This window comes from Panicum virgatum, chromosome 4K (genome assembly GCF_016808335.1).
Source record: "Panicum virgatum strain AP13 chromosome 4K, P.virgatum_v5, whole genome shotgun sequence".
NCBI lineage: Eukaryota > Viridiplantae > Streptophyta > Magnoliopsida > Poales > Poaceae > Panicum > Panicum virgatum.
The window spans coordinates 5,415,001-5,431,485 of NC_053139.1; the positions used below are offsets into that span (position 1 = coordinate 5,415,001).

At 56.1% G+C, this 16,485-nt stretch overlaps 2 protein-coding genes across 4 annotated transcripts in view; both read left to right on the plus strand.

Moving 5' to 3' along the window:
- Positions 1 to 10,719: 10,719 nt before the first annotated feature.
- LOC120705012 lies at positions 10,720 to 12,724 on the plus strand. The gene has a single exon (XM_039989559.1). It carries the CDS (start codon positions 12,266 to 12,268, stop codon positions 12,578 to 12,580), a length of 315 nt encoding a protein of 104 aa, XP_039845493.1. The 5' UTR covers positions 10,720 to 12,265; the 3' UTR covers positions 12,581 to 12,724.
- Positions 12,725 to 13,344: 620 nt separating this feature from the next.
- LOC120702729 (AP-1 complex subunit gamma-2-like) overlaps positions 13,345 to 16,485 on the plus strand; it is a 31,080-nt gene continuing 27,939 nt past the window's right edge. For 2 of the 3 annotated variants that reach the window (XM_039986653.1, XM_039986655.1), the window contains exons 1-5: positions 13,365 to 13,554; positions 13,648 to 13,950; positions 14,060 to 14,201; positions 14,647 to 14,820; positions 16,089 to 16,268. In XM_039986653.1, the coding sequence (XP_039842587.1) occupies positions 13,511 to 13,554; positions 13,648 to 13,950; positions 14,060 to 14,201; positions 14,647 to 14,820; positions 16,089 to 16,268 (843 nt within the window). In that variant the 5' untranslated portion in view covers positions 13,365 to 13,510. Of the gene's footprint in view, positions 13,555 to 13,647; positions 13,951 to 14,059; positions 14,202 to 14,646; positions 14,821 to 16,088; positions 16,269 to 16,485 lie in introns of all 3 variants that reach the window. The other variant, XM_039986654.1, reaches the window with a different exon arrangement.

The following is a 16,485-nucleotide window of genomic DNA, read 5'->3' on the forward strand; positions in this document are numbered from 1 at the left end:
CGAGCCCCTCTATCTGTACGTAGCTGCGACGACCCAAGTGGTCAGCGCGGTGATCGTGGTTGAAAGACAAGAGGAGGGTCAGGCTCTGCCCGTCCAGCGGCCGGTGTACTATATCAGCGAGGTGTTGTCCGAAACCAAGACACGCTACCCGCAGATTCAGAAGCTGCTCTACGCAGTAGTGCTAGCTCGACGCAAGTTGCGCCACTACTTCGAGGCTCACCCCGTCACCGTTGTCTCGTCTTTCCCCTTGGGAGAGATAGCCCGCAACCGGAAAGCCGAGGGTAGAATTGCCAAATGGTCTGTGGAGCTGATGGGAGAGACCCTCGCCTACGCCCCCCGCAGAGCGATCAAGTCCCAAATCTTGGCTGACTTCGTGGCTGAGTGGACGGACACTCAGCTACCCCCATCACAAATCCAGGGCGAATGCTGGATTATGTACTTCGACGGGTCGGTGATGAAAACTGGCGCCGGTGCCGGCCTCCTATTCATCTCACCCCTCGGAGAACACATACGGTACGTGATCCGCTTGCATTTCCCTGCTTCGAACAATATGGCGGAGTATGAGGCCCTCCTCGGTGGCCTCCGCATCGCCATCGAGCTCGGCGTCAAACGCCTCGACGCGCGCGGTGACTCTCAGCTTGTCGTCGACCAAGTAATGAAAGAGTCCAGCTGTCACGACCCGAAGATGGAGGCATACGGCAACGCGGTGCGCCGCCTCGAAGACAAATTCGACGGTCTCGAGCTCAATCATGTCCCGCGCAAGTACAACGAGGATGCCGACGAACTGGCCAAGATAGCCTCGGGGCGGACCACTGTCCCCCCGAATATCTTCGCCCGCGACATCGCCAAGCCCTCCGCCGAATTCAAGGACCCGCCGGAGCCGGGCCCCTCGTCCACCGGGTCCCCCGGCGGGAACCCCCCGGCGGACGGGGTCGAGCCCATGGACATTGACTTTGGGACCACCTCCGCGGACGAGGCCGAAGCAATGGAAGTCGACGAGGTCCCCACCTCGCGAGACTGGCGCGTCCAGTACCTTGACTGGATGATTCGAGGGATCTTACCCTCGAACCGTGCTCAGGCACGGCGCCTCGCCAGGAGGGCCAAGTCCTTCGCTCTAATCGACAATGAGCTACACAAGCGCAGTCCCTCGGGCGTCTTGCAGCGATGCATCCCCCTCCCAGAGGGCAAGGAGCTGATCCGCGACATCCACGCTGGCATCTGCGGCCATCACGCCGCGCCACGTACCCTCGTGGGCAATGCGTTTCGGCAAGGATTTTACTGGCCCACCGCGGTCGCCGACGCCACCGACGTCGTGCGGACCTGCGAGGGTTGCCAGTTCTATGCTCGAAAAACACATCTTCCGGCCCATGCTCTGCAGACCATCCCCATCACGTGGCCGTTCGCCGTTTGGGGGCTGGACCTCGTCGGTCCGCTGAAGAAGGCGCCCGGGGGCTTCACCCACTTGCTGGTGGCGGTCGACAAGTTCTCCAAATGGATCGAGGCTCGACCCATTGGCAAGATCAAATCCGAGCAAGCAGTCCAATTCTTCACCGACATCGTCTCCAGGTTCGGGGTCCCGAACTCGATCATCACCGACAACGGCACCCAGTTCACAGGCAAGAAGTTCTTGGCGTTCTGTGACAGTTTCCACATACGTGTGGACTGGTCGGCTGTGGCACACCCACAGACGAACGGGCAAGTGGAGCGTGCCAACGGCATGATCCTCCAAGGACTAAAGCCAATAATCTTCAACAAGCTGAACAAGTTCGGCCGGAGGTGGCTCACGAAGCTATCCTCGGTCATCTGGAGCCTGAGGACGACCCCGAGCAGAGCCACGGGCTTTTCTCCGTTCTTCCTGGTCTATGGTGCCGAGGCTATCCTCCCCACTGACTTGGAGTACGGATCGCCAAGGCTCAAGGCATATCAAGAGCAACGAAACCAGCGAGCTCGCGAAGACTCGCTGGACCAAGTGGACGAGGCTCGAGACATGGCGCTCCTCAACTCTGTGCGCTACCAGCAGTCCTTGCGAAGGTATCAAGCGCAGAGGGTCCGGCGCCGAGACCTCAACGAAGGGGACTTGGTGCTAAGGCTTCGACAAGACAACAGGGGCCGCCACAAGCTCTCACCTCCATGGGAAGGACCGTACATAATCGCCAAGGTGCTCAAGCCCGGCACGTACAAGCTGGCCAACGAAAAAGGCGAAGTCCTCACCAACGCTTGGAATATACAACAGCTACGTCGCTTTTATCCTTAGCATTTCAAGCTATTTGTATATTGTTCGTACTCGCATTTTCAATTTCCCGAAATAATAAGGAAGTACGCTTTACTTATTGCTTTTTGGGAACATTCCCGACCCTCGAGGGCTCGGGCGCGCACGAACATCGAGGTACGCTCGGCTTTACCCTCGGCAAAGCCGAGCCTCCCTCGGGGGCTACTACGGGGGGAACCCCCGAACGTCCCCAAAAAGTCGCCAATGTTTTTTCGAAATATCTCCGTCTCGACCCTAAGCTTCTCGTATCCTTGGAAAAAACGGACGCGAGGCATAAGCAACTACGGTACGGGGCTGGCCGAGTCGTGGGGCCGCCTACGCCTCCGGGATACGGCGCCCTCCTCACCACCCTACGCCTACGTTGCTTATGAACGCGAACTTCCTCGCAGATGTTTATCTAAGTCGCATACCAAGAACACGGAAGTAAAGTAAAGAAACACAGGCTCGAACACACGAGGCCTCGACAGGCCACACATTCAAATTATGAAATAAAATTTCATATATTCATAGGATGCGATTACAAAGAGCGACTGTGATAAACACTAATCTATTTACAATGGGCTTCGAGGCCCAACTTTCCTACAGGCTACCATCCCCCCCTGCGGGTCTTCAGGGGCGTCGAATTCAGCGATGGGAGGGATGTCTGCCTCGAGCTTCTCGGCGAGGACGGTGGCGAATTCCTCTGCGGCTGCGTCAGCTTCATCCATGATGACCGACGCGGCGTCCGCATCCGCATCATCGGGAACGACGTACCCCGACGACACCCTCTGGAGATCCATGAGGTAATGCATCGAGGCCACGGCGAGAGCCCGCAGGACACCGAGGCGGAAGGTACTCTTGGCGTGTTCGGCAATCCGGCCGCCTGCGCGCTCCCCCTCGAGCTCTTGACACACGCTCACGGCGGTCTGCTCCAGCTCAGCAAACTCCATCTGTGCCGCCGTGAGCGCGGTGTGGACCGCTTCCTTCGCCGCGGTCTCATCCGCCACCTTTTGCCTCAGCTCTGAGCAAAGGAAATCAACATTAGCCACGAAAGAAAGCAAAACGACGGAAAATCGAAGGTACTCACCCGCCATGTTCTTTTGCGCCTCCTCCCTCTGGGTACGGGCGGCCTCCTCGAGCGAGGACAAGGAGGCTTCTTTTTCCTTAAGGCTAGCCCCCATGTTCTGGAGGGCCACACCCTGTTCCTGGAGGGTCCCGGCGAGCGCAACCACGGCCACCTCTTTGTGGAGGAGCTCGGCTTTCTGCTGCTCAAGAGTGGCGCTGAGGCGTTGCAGCTCGGCGCTCTGCGCCTCAGCCTCCCGAGCTCTCTCCTCGAGCGTCGTCCGAAGGTGCTACAGCTCGGCAGCTCGCGCCTCGGCTTCCCGGGCCTTCTGCTCTGCTGTCGCCCTCTGGGCGTTCCGCTCATCGGTGACCCGCGCCAGTTCCTCCTCCAGCGCCCGCTGACGCGCCCCCAGATCGGCCATTTTTGTATTAGCGTCGATGTTTTTGAGCACCAGCTCGGCGTTGTGTTGTCCGAGCTGGCTCATCTGGGAGTACAGCCGGTTTATCTCGACGCTCTTTTGGCGCGAGATTTCCCTCAGCTGCTGCAAAGGGGGAGGGCGTGGGTGAGGACGCGTAAAAGCTAAAACCGAATCCGAGCAATTTTCGGGGGGAAATATTTACCTGGCTGACCTGGTAATCCGCGTTCTGATGAAGCTGATAAGCGCGGTCGAGGGCCTGCAAGATCTCGCGCCCAACGCCCATCTGCTTGTCCCAGGCCTCCTCCTCCTCCTGCTCCTTGCGAAGGAACTCTGAGGGGACACCGGACGGGACGATAACCCCGAGGTGGCTCCCCTCCGACGCCCCCACTTCGAGCACGCCCGCGCTGGCCGACGCGAACTCGGCAATATGTGCGGTGGCGCTCGCCGCAGCAGCGGGGTCGATATCCATCGAGTCCCCGTACTCCTCGCTGCTGTCTGGCAGCTCCACCACCGCCGTTGCGCCCCCCTGCGCCGTGGGCACGGGCACTATCGCTGCGATACCCTCGTCTCGGGCCTCGATGGGCTCCGAGATGGGGGCTCCTTCTACCGCTGGCGCCTCTTGCGCCATTTCTTCTGTGAGACCCTCGCCCTCGGCCCTCGAAGGCTCGAAGACGGGGGTCTCCTCCGCAGTTTGGCCGGCAGGGTGCTCCTGCGCGCCCCCGCCAGTTTCTCCTCCTATGTCCGGCCGGGTGGCGATATCTGCGTCGCCCTGACCGGCCTCAACATCAATGACCGCTTGGGCGGCGCCACCGGCACCGCCCTGGCCGGTCTCCTCGGCGTCGGCCGCTTGAGCAGCCGCCTCGGCGCCACGGTGGCCGGCGTCACTCTGACCGGCGTCACCCTCCTTCTCCCGGGCTTGCTGCGCCGCCTGGGCCCCTCGGGCCACTGCCTCCCGTAGCCTAGCGGCCGCCGCCTCGAGATCCAAGGCGGGCGGGGGCTGCGGCGCCGTGTGCGGAGTGCTGCGAGCCCCGGTCTTGAGAGCCTTGGCCGGGGCAAGCCGCACTGCATCCTTGGGAACGGCCCCGGGGCTGGAAGTCAAGAGGCACGAGTTGAGCGGGATCGAGAAATTTACCAAGTACGTAACAAAAAACGAAATCCAAAATGCTTACCCAGATCGAGCACTCATGCTCCTCTTCCTTGTGGCGCTCTTTCGAGCCTGGGGCATCGAGTTGTCCCTCGAAGACTGCCCCGAGGGCGCCCCCCTCGCGTCAGCCCGATGGCTCGAGGCTGCCAGCACGGACGACTCCTCTCCCGCCGCGGCCTCGTGGCCGCGGATCAGCACCTGGGGCGCAGGCGACCCCTCGCCGGCCGCCGGCGAGGATGACCCCCGTACCGCACCCTCGAGGGTGGGATTCGCCGATGACCCCGCTACGGCCCCCGGCTCCTCTGGCGCCACGGTTGCTCCCTCTTCCTCGTCCCACAGGTAGAACGGTAGGGGGCTCGCGCCCTCCCCGTCCCGCCTCGGCGCGCGGTCCTCGGCATCCGAGGCCTCCTCCGAGTCCTCCTCCTCGTCCTCCTCCGAGGACTCAGGTGTGGCGGGCTGCGGCTTCCCCTCCGCCCGAGCGAGCTGGCGCGCCTTGTCGTGCGCCGCCTTCCTTTTCCTCTTCCTCTCGGCCTTGGCCTCCGCCGCGTCCTTCCGCCTCTTCATCTTCTCCGCGTGGAGGCGATTGATCAGGCGTTGTTCTGGGACCGGAGGCCTCGAGGTGCCGCATCTCAAACCCTGTACAATACACACATATGGGGTCAGGAAAGGGGAACTACACGATGCACGACGAGTTCGAAGCCAAAACTCACCAGGGAAATATACCCCGGCTCGGGGCGCATCTTGATCCTCCAAAGATCCGCGGGATCTTGGGGAAACTCCGCCACCGCATACTTCGCCCTCCGGGCGGCGTTGGTGTGGGAGAGAAGCTTGCTCGACGTCCTCGAGCCCTCGACCTTGCTCCCGGGGATGAGCCGGTAAATCGGCAGGGCCCTCTCCACAAGAGGGATCACCCTCTGCCGGTGAAAGTTCGCGATGACGTCCACCGCTATCAATCCCTTCCTCGCCAAACGCCCCAGCGCATCGGTGAGGCCCTCGAGCCTGGCTTGTTGGGCTGGGGGCGACACCCCCCAGTCCCACTTCGCCGGACGCTCCCGAAGAACCTTGTTAGTAAACGCCGGGAGCGCGCCGCTGAAGTTTCGAAGGTAGAACCACCCTCGGCTCCACCCGGAGTTGTTTGTCGTCATCTTGCTTGTGATGTAAAGGTTCCGCCGGTTCGGGCGGACGTGGAGCGTCAAGCCACCGGCGCGTGTGAACCGCCTTGGCTGGTTCCGCGCGTTCTCGACGAAGAGCTCGCCGCGGAACAGGTGGATCCAGAGATCCCAGTGGACGTCGATGCCGAGGTACCCCTCGCAGACGGCGACGAAGACCGCCGCCTGCGAGATGGAGTTGGGGCTGAAATTATGCAGCTCCACTCCGTAGTACTCGCACAGCGCCCTCATAAACTTGCTGGCGGGGACGCCGAAGCCCTGTTCGTGGAGGCGCACGAAGCTCACGACGTAGCCCTGCGGGGGCTTCGGCTCAGACTCGTCCGGGTACGGGGAAATCCACACCGGCGCCCCCATGTCGGAGTTCCGCGGCAGCAGCCGTTCGGCGACCAGCTGCTCCAGCACCGCGACGGTGGCGGAGGACTTCCCCCATAGCAAGGGCTCCTGGATGTCCGACATCTCCGAGAGTCGAGGGGGGATGGAAAAAGGAAGACTCCGAAATGGCTAAGTCTCTCTCTCCCGCTTTCTCCTTTCCCCTTCTCGCTCTTGGCTACGGGTTCGGAAAGCAACGGAGGCGGAGAAGGCGAAGGCGAAGGCAAATGGCCAGGTGAACCCAAAACATCCCTTTCTTCTCCGTATTTATTTACCACGGGGGGCGCACCCACAGCCACGGCCCAAATCTACCGCATTCAATACGGTAGATTTTGCTATCACTGACGGGTGGGCCCCACGACCGCGAAGTTTCCCACGCGCGCACGCGGCGATAAATGTGGCACGGTAACCGGCGAGCGCGACGCGACTGTTGTGTTATCCCATCCGTCAGCCGCCGCCCACGCCGCTCCGTCTGCCCGAGGCGGACGCCTGAAAAGGCGCGCCCACGCTGTGCCACCCAAATCGGGCCACGTCGCCCGCTACCGGCGGAAGACCCGCGCGCGTGGCTCGCGGCTCTGCGACGTTTTCAGAACATGACGGAATATTCCTTCATAGGGTCTCTTTACCCTCGAAGGAATCGCATTTCGAGGCCTTACTGATTAGGGGGTCAAAGCCTGGCCCTTCAGGGGGTTCGACAGGCGCCCCAGATCACCAGAGTCAGGGACTGCAGGGATGTGCCGTACAAGCTACCCTCGAACGCGGAGTTCGAGACATCCTACGCAGTGTTCAAGGCCAGTCGAGGGTGCCTAGAAGGGGGATCCCATCGAGGGAGAGCATCGAGCCCTCGAACCCTACCGAATGGGTTCGAGCCCCGCCTAGCGAACCCTCGCGAGCGCTTTATGAGACGTGTCTATGGACCACGAGCCGACCCCTATCGAACGGGGCACGGACGTCCACTTGAACAACCCGCTAATAGCTCACTGAAGCAGCCATAGCTCGCGGCCCGGGCATGGGTAGCATGGTGCGCTTCACCCCTCCTCCCTGCGGAAGGGCGACGAGGGTCGTAATTGAAGTCGAGGGTTTCCCCTGAACGCCTTCACACGGGCCTAGGCTCGGGGGCTCCTCGCACACCACGGTTCAAAACCACACCCTCGAATAAATCGACAGCCATCACTTATGAAGCTCCACGCGTAAACCGAACCCACCGCTATTAGCGTACGTCCCCCTAACGGCTAAAGCTGAACGCCAGATCGCCATACCAGCACTAAGAGTGCCGAGGCCGGCTGAAAAAGTGCCGATGCCGGCTGAAAAAGACGCTGGACGGCCATCCCAGTAGAGCTACCCAGCGGGACAACGTTTATAGCCCTTGGACGAGCACAAACTCTCCTCCAAGGCCTCGGGGGCTACACCCGCGGGTGCGCTGACGCGCCCCCGCGAAGGTGACTTCACACATATTCGAGGGTCGTGACTCTCTATACACCCCTATACCCTCGGTAATCCTCCCCGCAAAGGAGAAAGGAGACTTTATTGCTCAAATGCAAGTAAAGATTACAAAGGGTCACCGGCGCGAAGCCATCGAAAGATACAAACACATTGCCACCTACGTGGCAATTTTCCCTGTCTTGGGGAGGAGCGAGCGACGAAGAAAGGCACCAAGCCCCTAGCTGACGCAGCGGCGAGGCTGCTAGGGATGCGAGAAGCGGCCCCCAGACCTCACGGGTCCAGCGGGACGCTCTCCTCGCAAGCCTTCTTCTAGCGTCTCCTCCACCGAAGACCACGCGGGGGGTCAAGCTGGCGGACAGCGCCCTCCGCACCGTCTCCCCGAGAGCAACCTTGTCGCCGGGGGGGACGATGCGAAAAACAGCCGCCGGACCTGGCGCCAGCGCCCCGGTCAGGCGTCTCCATCCCCCTTCAGGCTAGGGGACATCGCAGGAGCAGGACCCCACGGGCCCAATGCTCTTCTGCTGATCCCACTGAAGCTGAGGGATGGTGCGCACGCCCACTCCGGTCTTCCCCAACCGCTCGCAAGCATTCTTCTAGCGCCAAAAGCCTAAAAAAGCCAGGCCACCCCATCTGGGGGCCGGTCGCAAAAAGGCAAAGGAAACATTACAGGATTTAGGCAATGCAGGAAGAAAGAGTCGGAAGGCTGGAGAAGAAGGGAAATCCCACGACCCCTATTTATAGATGCGCCGGGCACAAAGCTTCGAGCTTTTCGAAGAGCGGAGGCTTGTATCGCCCGTGACAAAGCGGCGCTCCACGAGCAAAGGATGTCCTCGGTCCCTGCGCCGAGACACGACCGAACGAAATAAAGCGGAGCTGAGCCCCCGGATGCTAAGCGGTGCAGCATCGGCCCAGGCCGGATGCCCTCGAACGGCGCGCCGTAAAGCAACCAGGAACGCTGGGGCCAAGGCCCTACGTACGGGACAGCACGATGGGAGCACCAGCTGCCAAGCAGCGGGTGCCACCGTCGCCCTGGCCCCCCTCAGTGCGCGGACACGTCTTGTCCTTTACCCAAACAAACAAAGAGGCGTGCGCCTCGAAGTACTCCCCCCACGGGTGTACTATCCCGACCGGCGTGTTGTCACATCTGCCGGGCCCGCGCTCAGGCGCGCCCAGCAGGTGCACGACTTTGACTAAACACGTCAAGGGGGGAAATCGCGGAAACACCCTTTGGCCGAATCCATTAACTCGACCAAAGCCTCGGGGGCTACTGTCGGGTGCCACAATTAGGGACACCCTAATTGGGGTACTAAGATCGCTTTAAAAGACACAAACACCTGTTAAAGCAACTGGGCCCACGAAGGCCCACGGCCTGCTTCCTATTCGAAAGAAAGGAAAGGACTCAAAGAAGCCCAGCATGCGGCCCATTCCCATCCCCCTCGAACCAAAAGAACGATCTCCGCTTCGCTCGAGGGTCCCTCTCGGGCCCGCTGGGCAATCTCCGCCTCGCTCGAGGGTAGCGGATCTGCCCTCGAGCAGGTGACCGATCTCCGCCTCGCTCGAGGGTAGCGGATCTGCCCTCGAGCAGGTGACCGATCTCCGCCTCGCTCGAGGGTAGCGGATCTGCCCTCGAGCAGGTGACCGATCTCCGCCTCGCTCGAGGGTAGCGGATCTGCCCTCGAGCAGGTGCCCGATCTCCGCCTCGCTCGAGGGTAGCGGATCTGCCCTCGAGCAGGTGACCGATCTCCGCCAAGCTCGAGGGTAGCGGATCTGCCCTCGAGCAGGTGACCGATCTCCGCCTCGCTCGAGGGTAGCGGATCTGCCCTTGAGCAGGTGACCGATCTCCGCCTCGCTCGAGGGTAGCGGATCTGCCCTCGAGCAGGTGACTCATCTCCGCCTCGCTCGAGGGTAGCGGATCTGCCCTCGAGCAGGTGACTCATCTCCGCCTCGCTCGAGGGTAGCGGATCTGCCCTCGAGCAGGTGACTCATCTCCGCCTCGCTCGAGGCCCTCTCACGGCACAAGGGACAAACGGCCCCCACCGCCCAACCGACCACCGTACAAAGGCATTAAAGGCCAGCCACTCCGCCACGGCTCAAATGATGGGCGGCGCCAGACCGCCGCTCCCGCGGTGGATGTGGCCGACGTCCCATCCGCTGACCCCGGTCACCGCTCCGCCACCCCGGTCGCTGTAGCAACACTGTGGACATTCAATGCGGGGCAAGACAAGTTGGCGCCGCCCCCGTTACTGTTCTGCCGACATCAACCATCCGGACTCACCTCCCGCTGGGGAAGGGGTCCGGCGATGTCACGTGTCCTTCCGAGAAGGACACTCTGCACGCACGGGCAGGGACCCCGGACCTCCCCCTTATGGGGTCCGGGACTTCCACGCGCTCCTGGACCTTCCAGTGTGCACGCCCGCACTCCGACCAGGGGGTCTGGGGCCGTCCCACGCCATTACTACCGCCGGGACACTGCAGGACGACCGGCGCAATCTTCGCGGAACCCAGGACGACAACGACGCGCGCCGCCTTCCCACAGTACACTTTCTACAGTGTTCGACCACAGTACCCCGCGATTTAAGGGGAAACGATGACTTCCATATCCCCACTCATGTGCACCGCCCTTCCTTGTGACTATAAAAGGAGGAGGTGGGTTTTCTTAGGCATGAGGGGCAGCAGGTTCTCCGGTCTTTCTCCCTCAGAAAGGCCTCTGCACTACTGAGCACTCACCTCAACCGACTCCACTCTTAGCAGAGACTTGGGAGCTTCCCTCCCTCTCTCGCTTTGCTTGTATCCCCTACTACAAGCACTCCGGCTGCAAGATAATACAGTGCCCTCGCACACCCCCTTTGCTGGACGTACGGCCCCGCGGTCGGAACCAGGATAAAATCGTGCGTTACTGTGTTGCCTCTTGCGTCATCATCTGGGACAAGGAAACACGCAGCATTTACTAGTTGGGATTCAGGCCCCTCGGGTCGGAACACCGACACTATTTTTAGCTGTGCGGGCCCGAGGCCGTTCTGTACTGGATATAAGCCGTGCCCATGTGGGGAAGAACCAACAAACAAATGAATTAGAAAAATTCTGGAAGAGGAATCCTTCCTCGTTCCGCCCCAACTATCTTGCGCGGTTGATTTCTCACGCCTTCGATTCCTCGTTGGCCACGGGTGATTACACGCATCGGCGGCGGCGGCGACGACGACGAGTGGGTGAAATACGAGTACGACATCGAAACTCAAGATTTACCTGACCTGGGCGAAGGTTGCAAGGAAAAACTAGTCATATGCTCGATTGCAGCCAGGCCCGGCTCTGGGCCTAGGCGGGAGGGGTGACCGCCTAGGGCCCCGGCTGGAAAGGGGCCCAATCTCATGTACATGCAGAGCAGCACCGAGGCCTAGCAGCGTAAGGGCAAAATAGCGAAACGTCAACTGCGCGACCTAGCAAGCGTGAACGGACGCTGAAATTGAAATAATGTTTAGTGGCGTCTTGGCGATTGTTGCCTGCTGCATGTTGGCGTTCTTCACAAGATCAAATCGGATCAGAGAAACAATTAGTCTTGACGATTGCCTCTTGCTGCACTTGTTGTGGTCGTTGGTGCTCCGATTCACCAGCAAGGTGACCGTGTGCTGCTGTTCCGTTCCTCATGAACGCCCTAGTCCTGGATCCTGTCCTGGATCAGGTCATCAGGTGGCTCACACAGTCCGCAATCTTCTCACTTCTTCCCTTTGTTTTTCAATCAGTCCATAAGTGATAGTGATAATTAATTTCATTCCCATCCCCCATAGAGACCTAAAAATTAGTTTTGACTTTTCTATATCTATAACTTTTACTACACATCTAGATATAACTTTGTGTAAATTAGATGCATAGCAAAGACTGTATCTAAAAATGCAAAAAAGTAATAATTTAGAATAGAGGGAATATAACATTAGTGAATATTTAGAGCTCTCACCTCAATATTATCCTTAATGACTTTGCACTGATAATTTCCAAAGGAGTTTTTTTGAACCACAGAAACAATATTTTTGATGGAATTGTTACAATTTATTCTTGTTTGAGGTAATCACACTAGTCACATTTTGTGCTCCTTTAGTTTCTAATATGGACACTGTTTTTCAAGAATTGAGTATATGTTACTAGCATTATATGCTTTATGATTTTGCAAATGCAAACAACTTTTTAGTCTAATAAAGGGCCCATAGTATCCTTATGTCCTAGGGCCCTAAAATATGTTGAGCCGGCCCTGATTGCAGCTTGCAACGGCAGGTTCTACTTCAACGGCGGCCTCGACGAGCTCGGCGTGCTCGAGTTCAGTCCCGCGCCGGCGTTCCGCTCCATCGCCATCCGTGACGCCATCGAGCTGCCCTTCGGGTGCCAGAAAGTGTTCCTGGTCGAGTCCGGGCAGGAGCTCTTCATGGTCTCCCTGACGTCGCTCAGCGACCCCAATGTGATCCGCGGGGTCCTCGTGCACCGGATGGACTTCTCGCGGCAGGAGTGGCGCGAGGCCGGGGACATCGGCGGCAGGGCGTTCCTGCTGGCGCCGTGGTACTTCGGCGCCTCGCGCCCGGCGGCGGAGTGCGGGCTGGAGGCGGACTGCGTCTACGTGGCGTACGCGGGGACGAGGCGCCTGCTGGTGTTCAACGTCAAGGACGGGACGACGACGATGCAGGACCTGGATGGAGCTCCGGTGTCCAAGCTAGCGTTGTGGATGCTGCCTACCAATCCATAGACGTTGGACAAGCTTTGCTTTTGTGTTTTTTCGCGTTGATGTTTTTTCGCGTTGATGTTTATATGCTTTTGGAGAACAATGTTTTTTTTCTAGCTGCCTACCAAACCCATAGTCATGTAATAACTGCAACTTGTTCTTGAGCAATTAAATCATCCCGTTGCAATAAGTAAATACCTGTCAATGATTCTGGATGCTCCACTTTCAATTCGTTCCTGAAGTTCAGACCATGGTAGTTACTGATTTAAAGAGCAAACAAGCTTAATTCTGGTCACATTACGCGTGATTTGTTAGCGACTTGTTCCTTTGATTACCAGTGAGTTTTCTGGAGTCCGAACCAACTTGAGAGCAGAAAACTTTTTTGAAAGGTTCAGGCTCCAGACCTTCAGGAATACCAATATGCTGGGCTTAGACGAAGGCTGGCTGTTCCACTCAAAGGTGAGACCGTAAAAAGCTGTCTTTATAAAAACCATAAAAAGCTTACTGTAAAAGTTCCGGATTACCTTTTTTTTTTAACTTCGTGGAGCCAGTATGGTCAATTTTAATGACTGTACTAATAAGAGGAATGCATTTAACATTTACTATCGTGTAATGATATCATGTGAAACAAATTTATTTCTGTAATTTTTATGCTCCCAAATCCACATTCCAGAGCCCAAACCGTTTTTTTAAAAAAACACATCCTGTGATTTTCGCGTCAGTAAGGTCAGCAGGGCCAGATCAGATCCCAAATGACCCCACTGATCCCCATGGACTCAACTAAACAAAACCGAAACGCAAAGCAGGGCCCTCTTCGCAATTCCCACCACCACCACCACCACCGTCACCGCCGCCCGCCCCCAGATCCGCCCGGCCGACGCCGCCCCCGCGGCGGTGAGATCCCCCCGCCGCCCCGCCCTGGATTCCGTCGAGAGGATCGTCGAGGACTTCTCCATGGACCTCGCCATCAACCCCTTCTCCTCCGGCACCCGCCTCCGGTGAGTCGTCGTCCTCTCCCACACCGCGCCCTCCCTCCCCCTCTCCGATCTGCTCGTGGTGTGACCGGGCCGGCGTGGGCGTTGCTTACGCAGGGACATGATACGCGCGATACGCGCGTGCAAGACGGCCGCGGAGGAGCGCGCGGTGGTGCGGCGGGAGTGCGCCGCGATACGGGCCGCCATCAGCGAGGGCGACCAGGACTACCGGCACCGGAACATGGCCAAGCTCATGTTCATCCACATGCTCGGCTACCCCACCCACTTCGGCCAGATGGAGTGCCTCAAGCTCATCGCCGCCGCGGGCTTCCCCGAGAAGCGCATCGGCTACCTCGGGCTCATGCTGCTGCTCGACGAGCGGCAGGAGGTCCTTATGCTCGTCACCAACTCCCTCAAGCAGTATCCGCCAAGCCTGCGCCTACCATTTTTGTGTTTGCTGATGCTGTTTTGCGCCATTTCTGATTTATATGCTGATACTAGAGTATTTGGTACTACTTAACGTGGGCAGAGATCTTAACCACTCGAACCAGTTCATCGTGGGGCTTGCACTCTGTGCTCTTGGCAACATATGTTCTGCTGAAATGGCGCGTGATCTGGCACCTGAAGTGGAGAGGCTGTTGCAAAATAGGGACCCTAATACGAAGAAGAAGGTACACACTTTTTACATGATAGTTTAACCCCTAGCAAAGTCTGTTTGAGCACTTTGACCATACTCCCAATCCAAGTGTAACTCTCCTTATAATTCTACATATGAAAGAGTTAGCTATTAAGATGCTTCCAGGACCAGGATAATTGTTTGCTATTTCACTATTTAGCTCATAAAACTACTGACACTGTTCTTTAGAGGTAAGCGGTAAGTGATAGTGCTGCAAATCATACTCATTTAGATAATAAATATTAGCGCCAATAAATTTGTGATGAACAGCCGTTATTTTCTTTTAGGGTATTCTTGCTGTCGTCGTCTCATAGCTTACTCCTGAGCATTTTCCCAACTTGGCATTTCATACTTCACTAGTATTTATCCTTTTTGGTTAGCTTGTGAAATGTATACTGTAGAGCAACCTTGTTGATTGTCTAGCTCTTGCTATTTTGTAGGCCGCCTTATGCTCTATAAGGATTGTACGAAAAGTTCCAGACTTAGCAGAAAATTTCATGAGTGCTGCTGCATCATTACTGAAGGAAAAACATCACGGAGTTCTGATATCTGCTGTTCAGCTTTGCACTGAACTCTGCAAAGCTAGCACTGAAGCATTGGAGTACTTGAGGAAGGTACAATGCATTCCACTGGAGAGTTATCTACACACATAATGCATGCAGTCTTGAAGTTAGATAGCAACAGCTATTTATTTCCCATTACTCATTTGCATATACTGTTTATCCTTGCATGTTTTGCATATTAATAGGCCTGAGAAACGCAACCATTCTTATTTTCATTCACATCAGTGAAAGAAACAGTGTTCAAAGAATTTCAAGTTGTATCCTTAGTCTAAAATCTAATTGACCCATCATTTCACTTTTGGAAACCTGGCATGATCTTTTATTCTATGATGAGACATGCCACGTGTCCATCGCCTTTAAATAAGCTTGACATTTTTATGTATTTCTCCTTTCACGTGTCCGTCACCTTTAAATAAGCTTGACATTTTTATGTATTTCAACTTTCAAGTGCCCATCACCTTTAAATAAGTTTGACATTTTTATGTATTTCTCCTTTTACCATCTATGAAATGCTAGATGTTGATTAGCCATTCCTTCTCTTTACTTGCCTCAATAGATTACACATTCTGAGCTACCCCTACACTGATTTCTAGGAAAACACTGTAGCCTTTTGATAAATGTTGTCTGTTAATTTCCGTTATCTATCTCAAATGGCCTGTGAGCAATAAAATCATTAGTAATATTAGTTAGAAAACAATGTGGTGCAACCGTGGTAGTTCTTTGTTATTCAATGGCACACCTGATCAATGTTTGATGTAGGCTTTGCCAGTAAGGTGGCATGTGTGTGTTGTGTTGAAAGCGCGTGTGCAGATGTAATAGACCGGCCTTCTAGTTGGCAGCTGTTCGCAAAGAAACATTGTCACTGTAGAGAGTTGTTGTGTAGTATAAACATGCACCACCTAGGTGTGAATCCTCTTCGACTCGGTGCTTATTTCTTCTTATTTACAATGGGACCTAGTTCCTCCTAGGTCGTTCACTCTTTTAATCAGATGACTTGATAGTCAACGCTAACACCTGTACTGCCCTCGCATATCACATCAGGATGCATAGATCTCAAACCTAGTCCTTGCTGATTTGGATCATTCATGTCCTGTTACCTTAACACAAATTCCATCATAAACATTCCTATAATAATGTGACCGGTTTTTTTTGTATGCAACCATTCCCTATGCTGGATCCGCAACAAAAGTAATTTTTTTCTTTTGTTCTGCCTCGTAGATGATTTTTGACATTGTTGTTGGATGATACCATGAAGATCATTGTGAACTTGCATGTTTATTTGTGGCTATAAATGTACTGACAGAGGCTTCTTGTTGCAGAACTGCCTTGAAGGTTTGGTTCGAATACTGAGAGACGTCTCCAACAGTTCATATGCTCCTGAATACGATGTTGCTGGCATTACAGATCCGTTCCTACATATCCGAGTCCTTAAACTCATGCGGACACTGGGTCAAGGAGATGCAGATTGCAGTGAGTACATTAATGATATACTTGCTCAGGTGATTTGTTCATCTTCCATTTTAACTTACACAACTACCAGAGCCATTTTCTTTGAATAATCACCACAACTCATGTATTACAATATTATACAACTATAACAATATGAACTCCTAGTAGCACTATCCTGAGTAATTCGTAATTGTTAATTTCGAAGTGATGCTGTTTCATCTAGAGCTTGCTCAGTGAATTACTGCTGTTTGCGTGTTAGATTCTAAA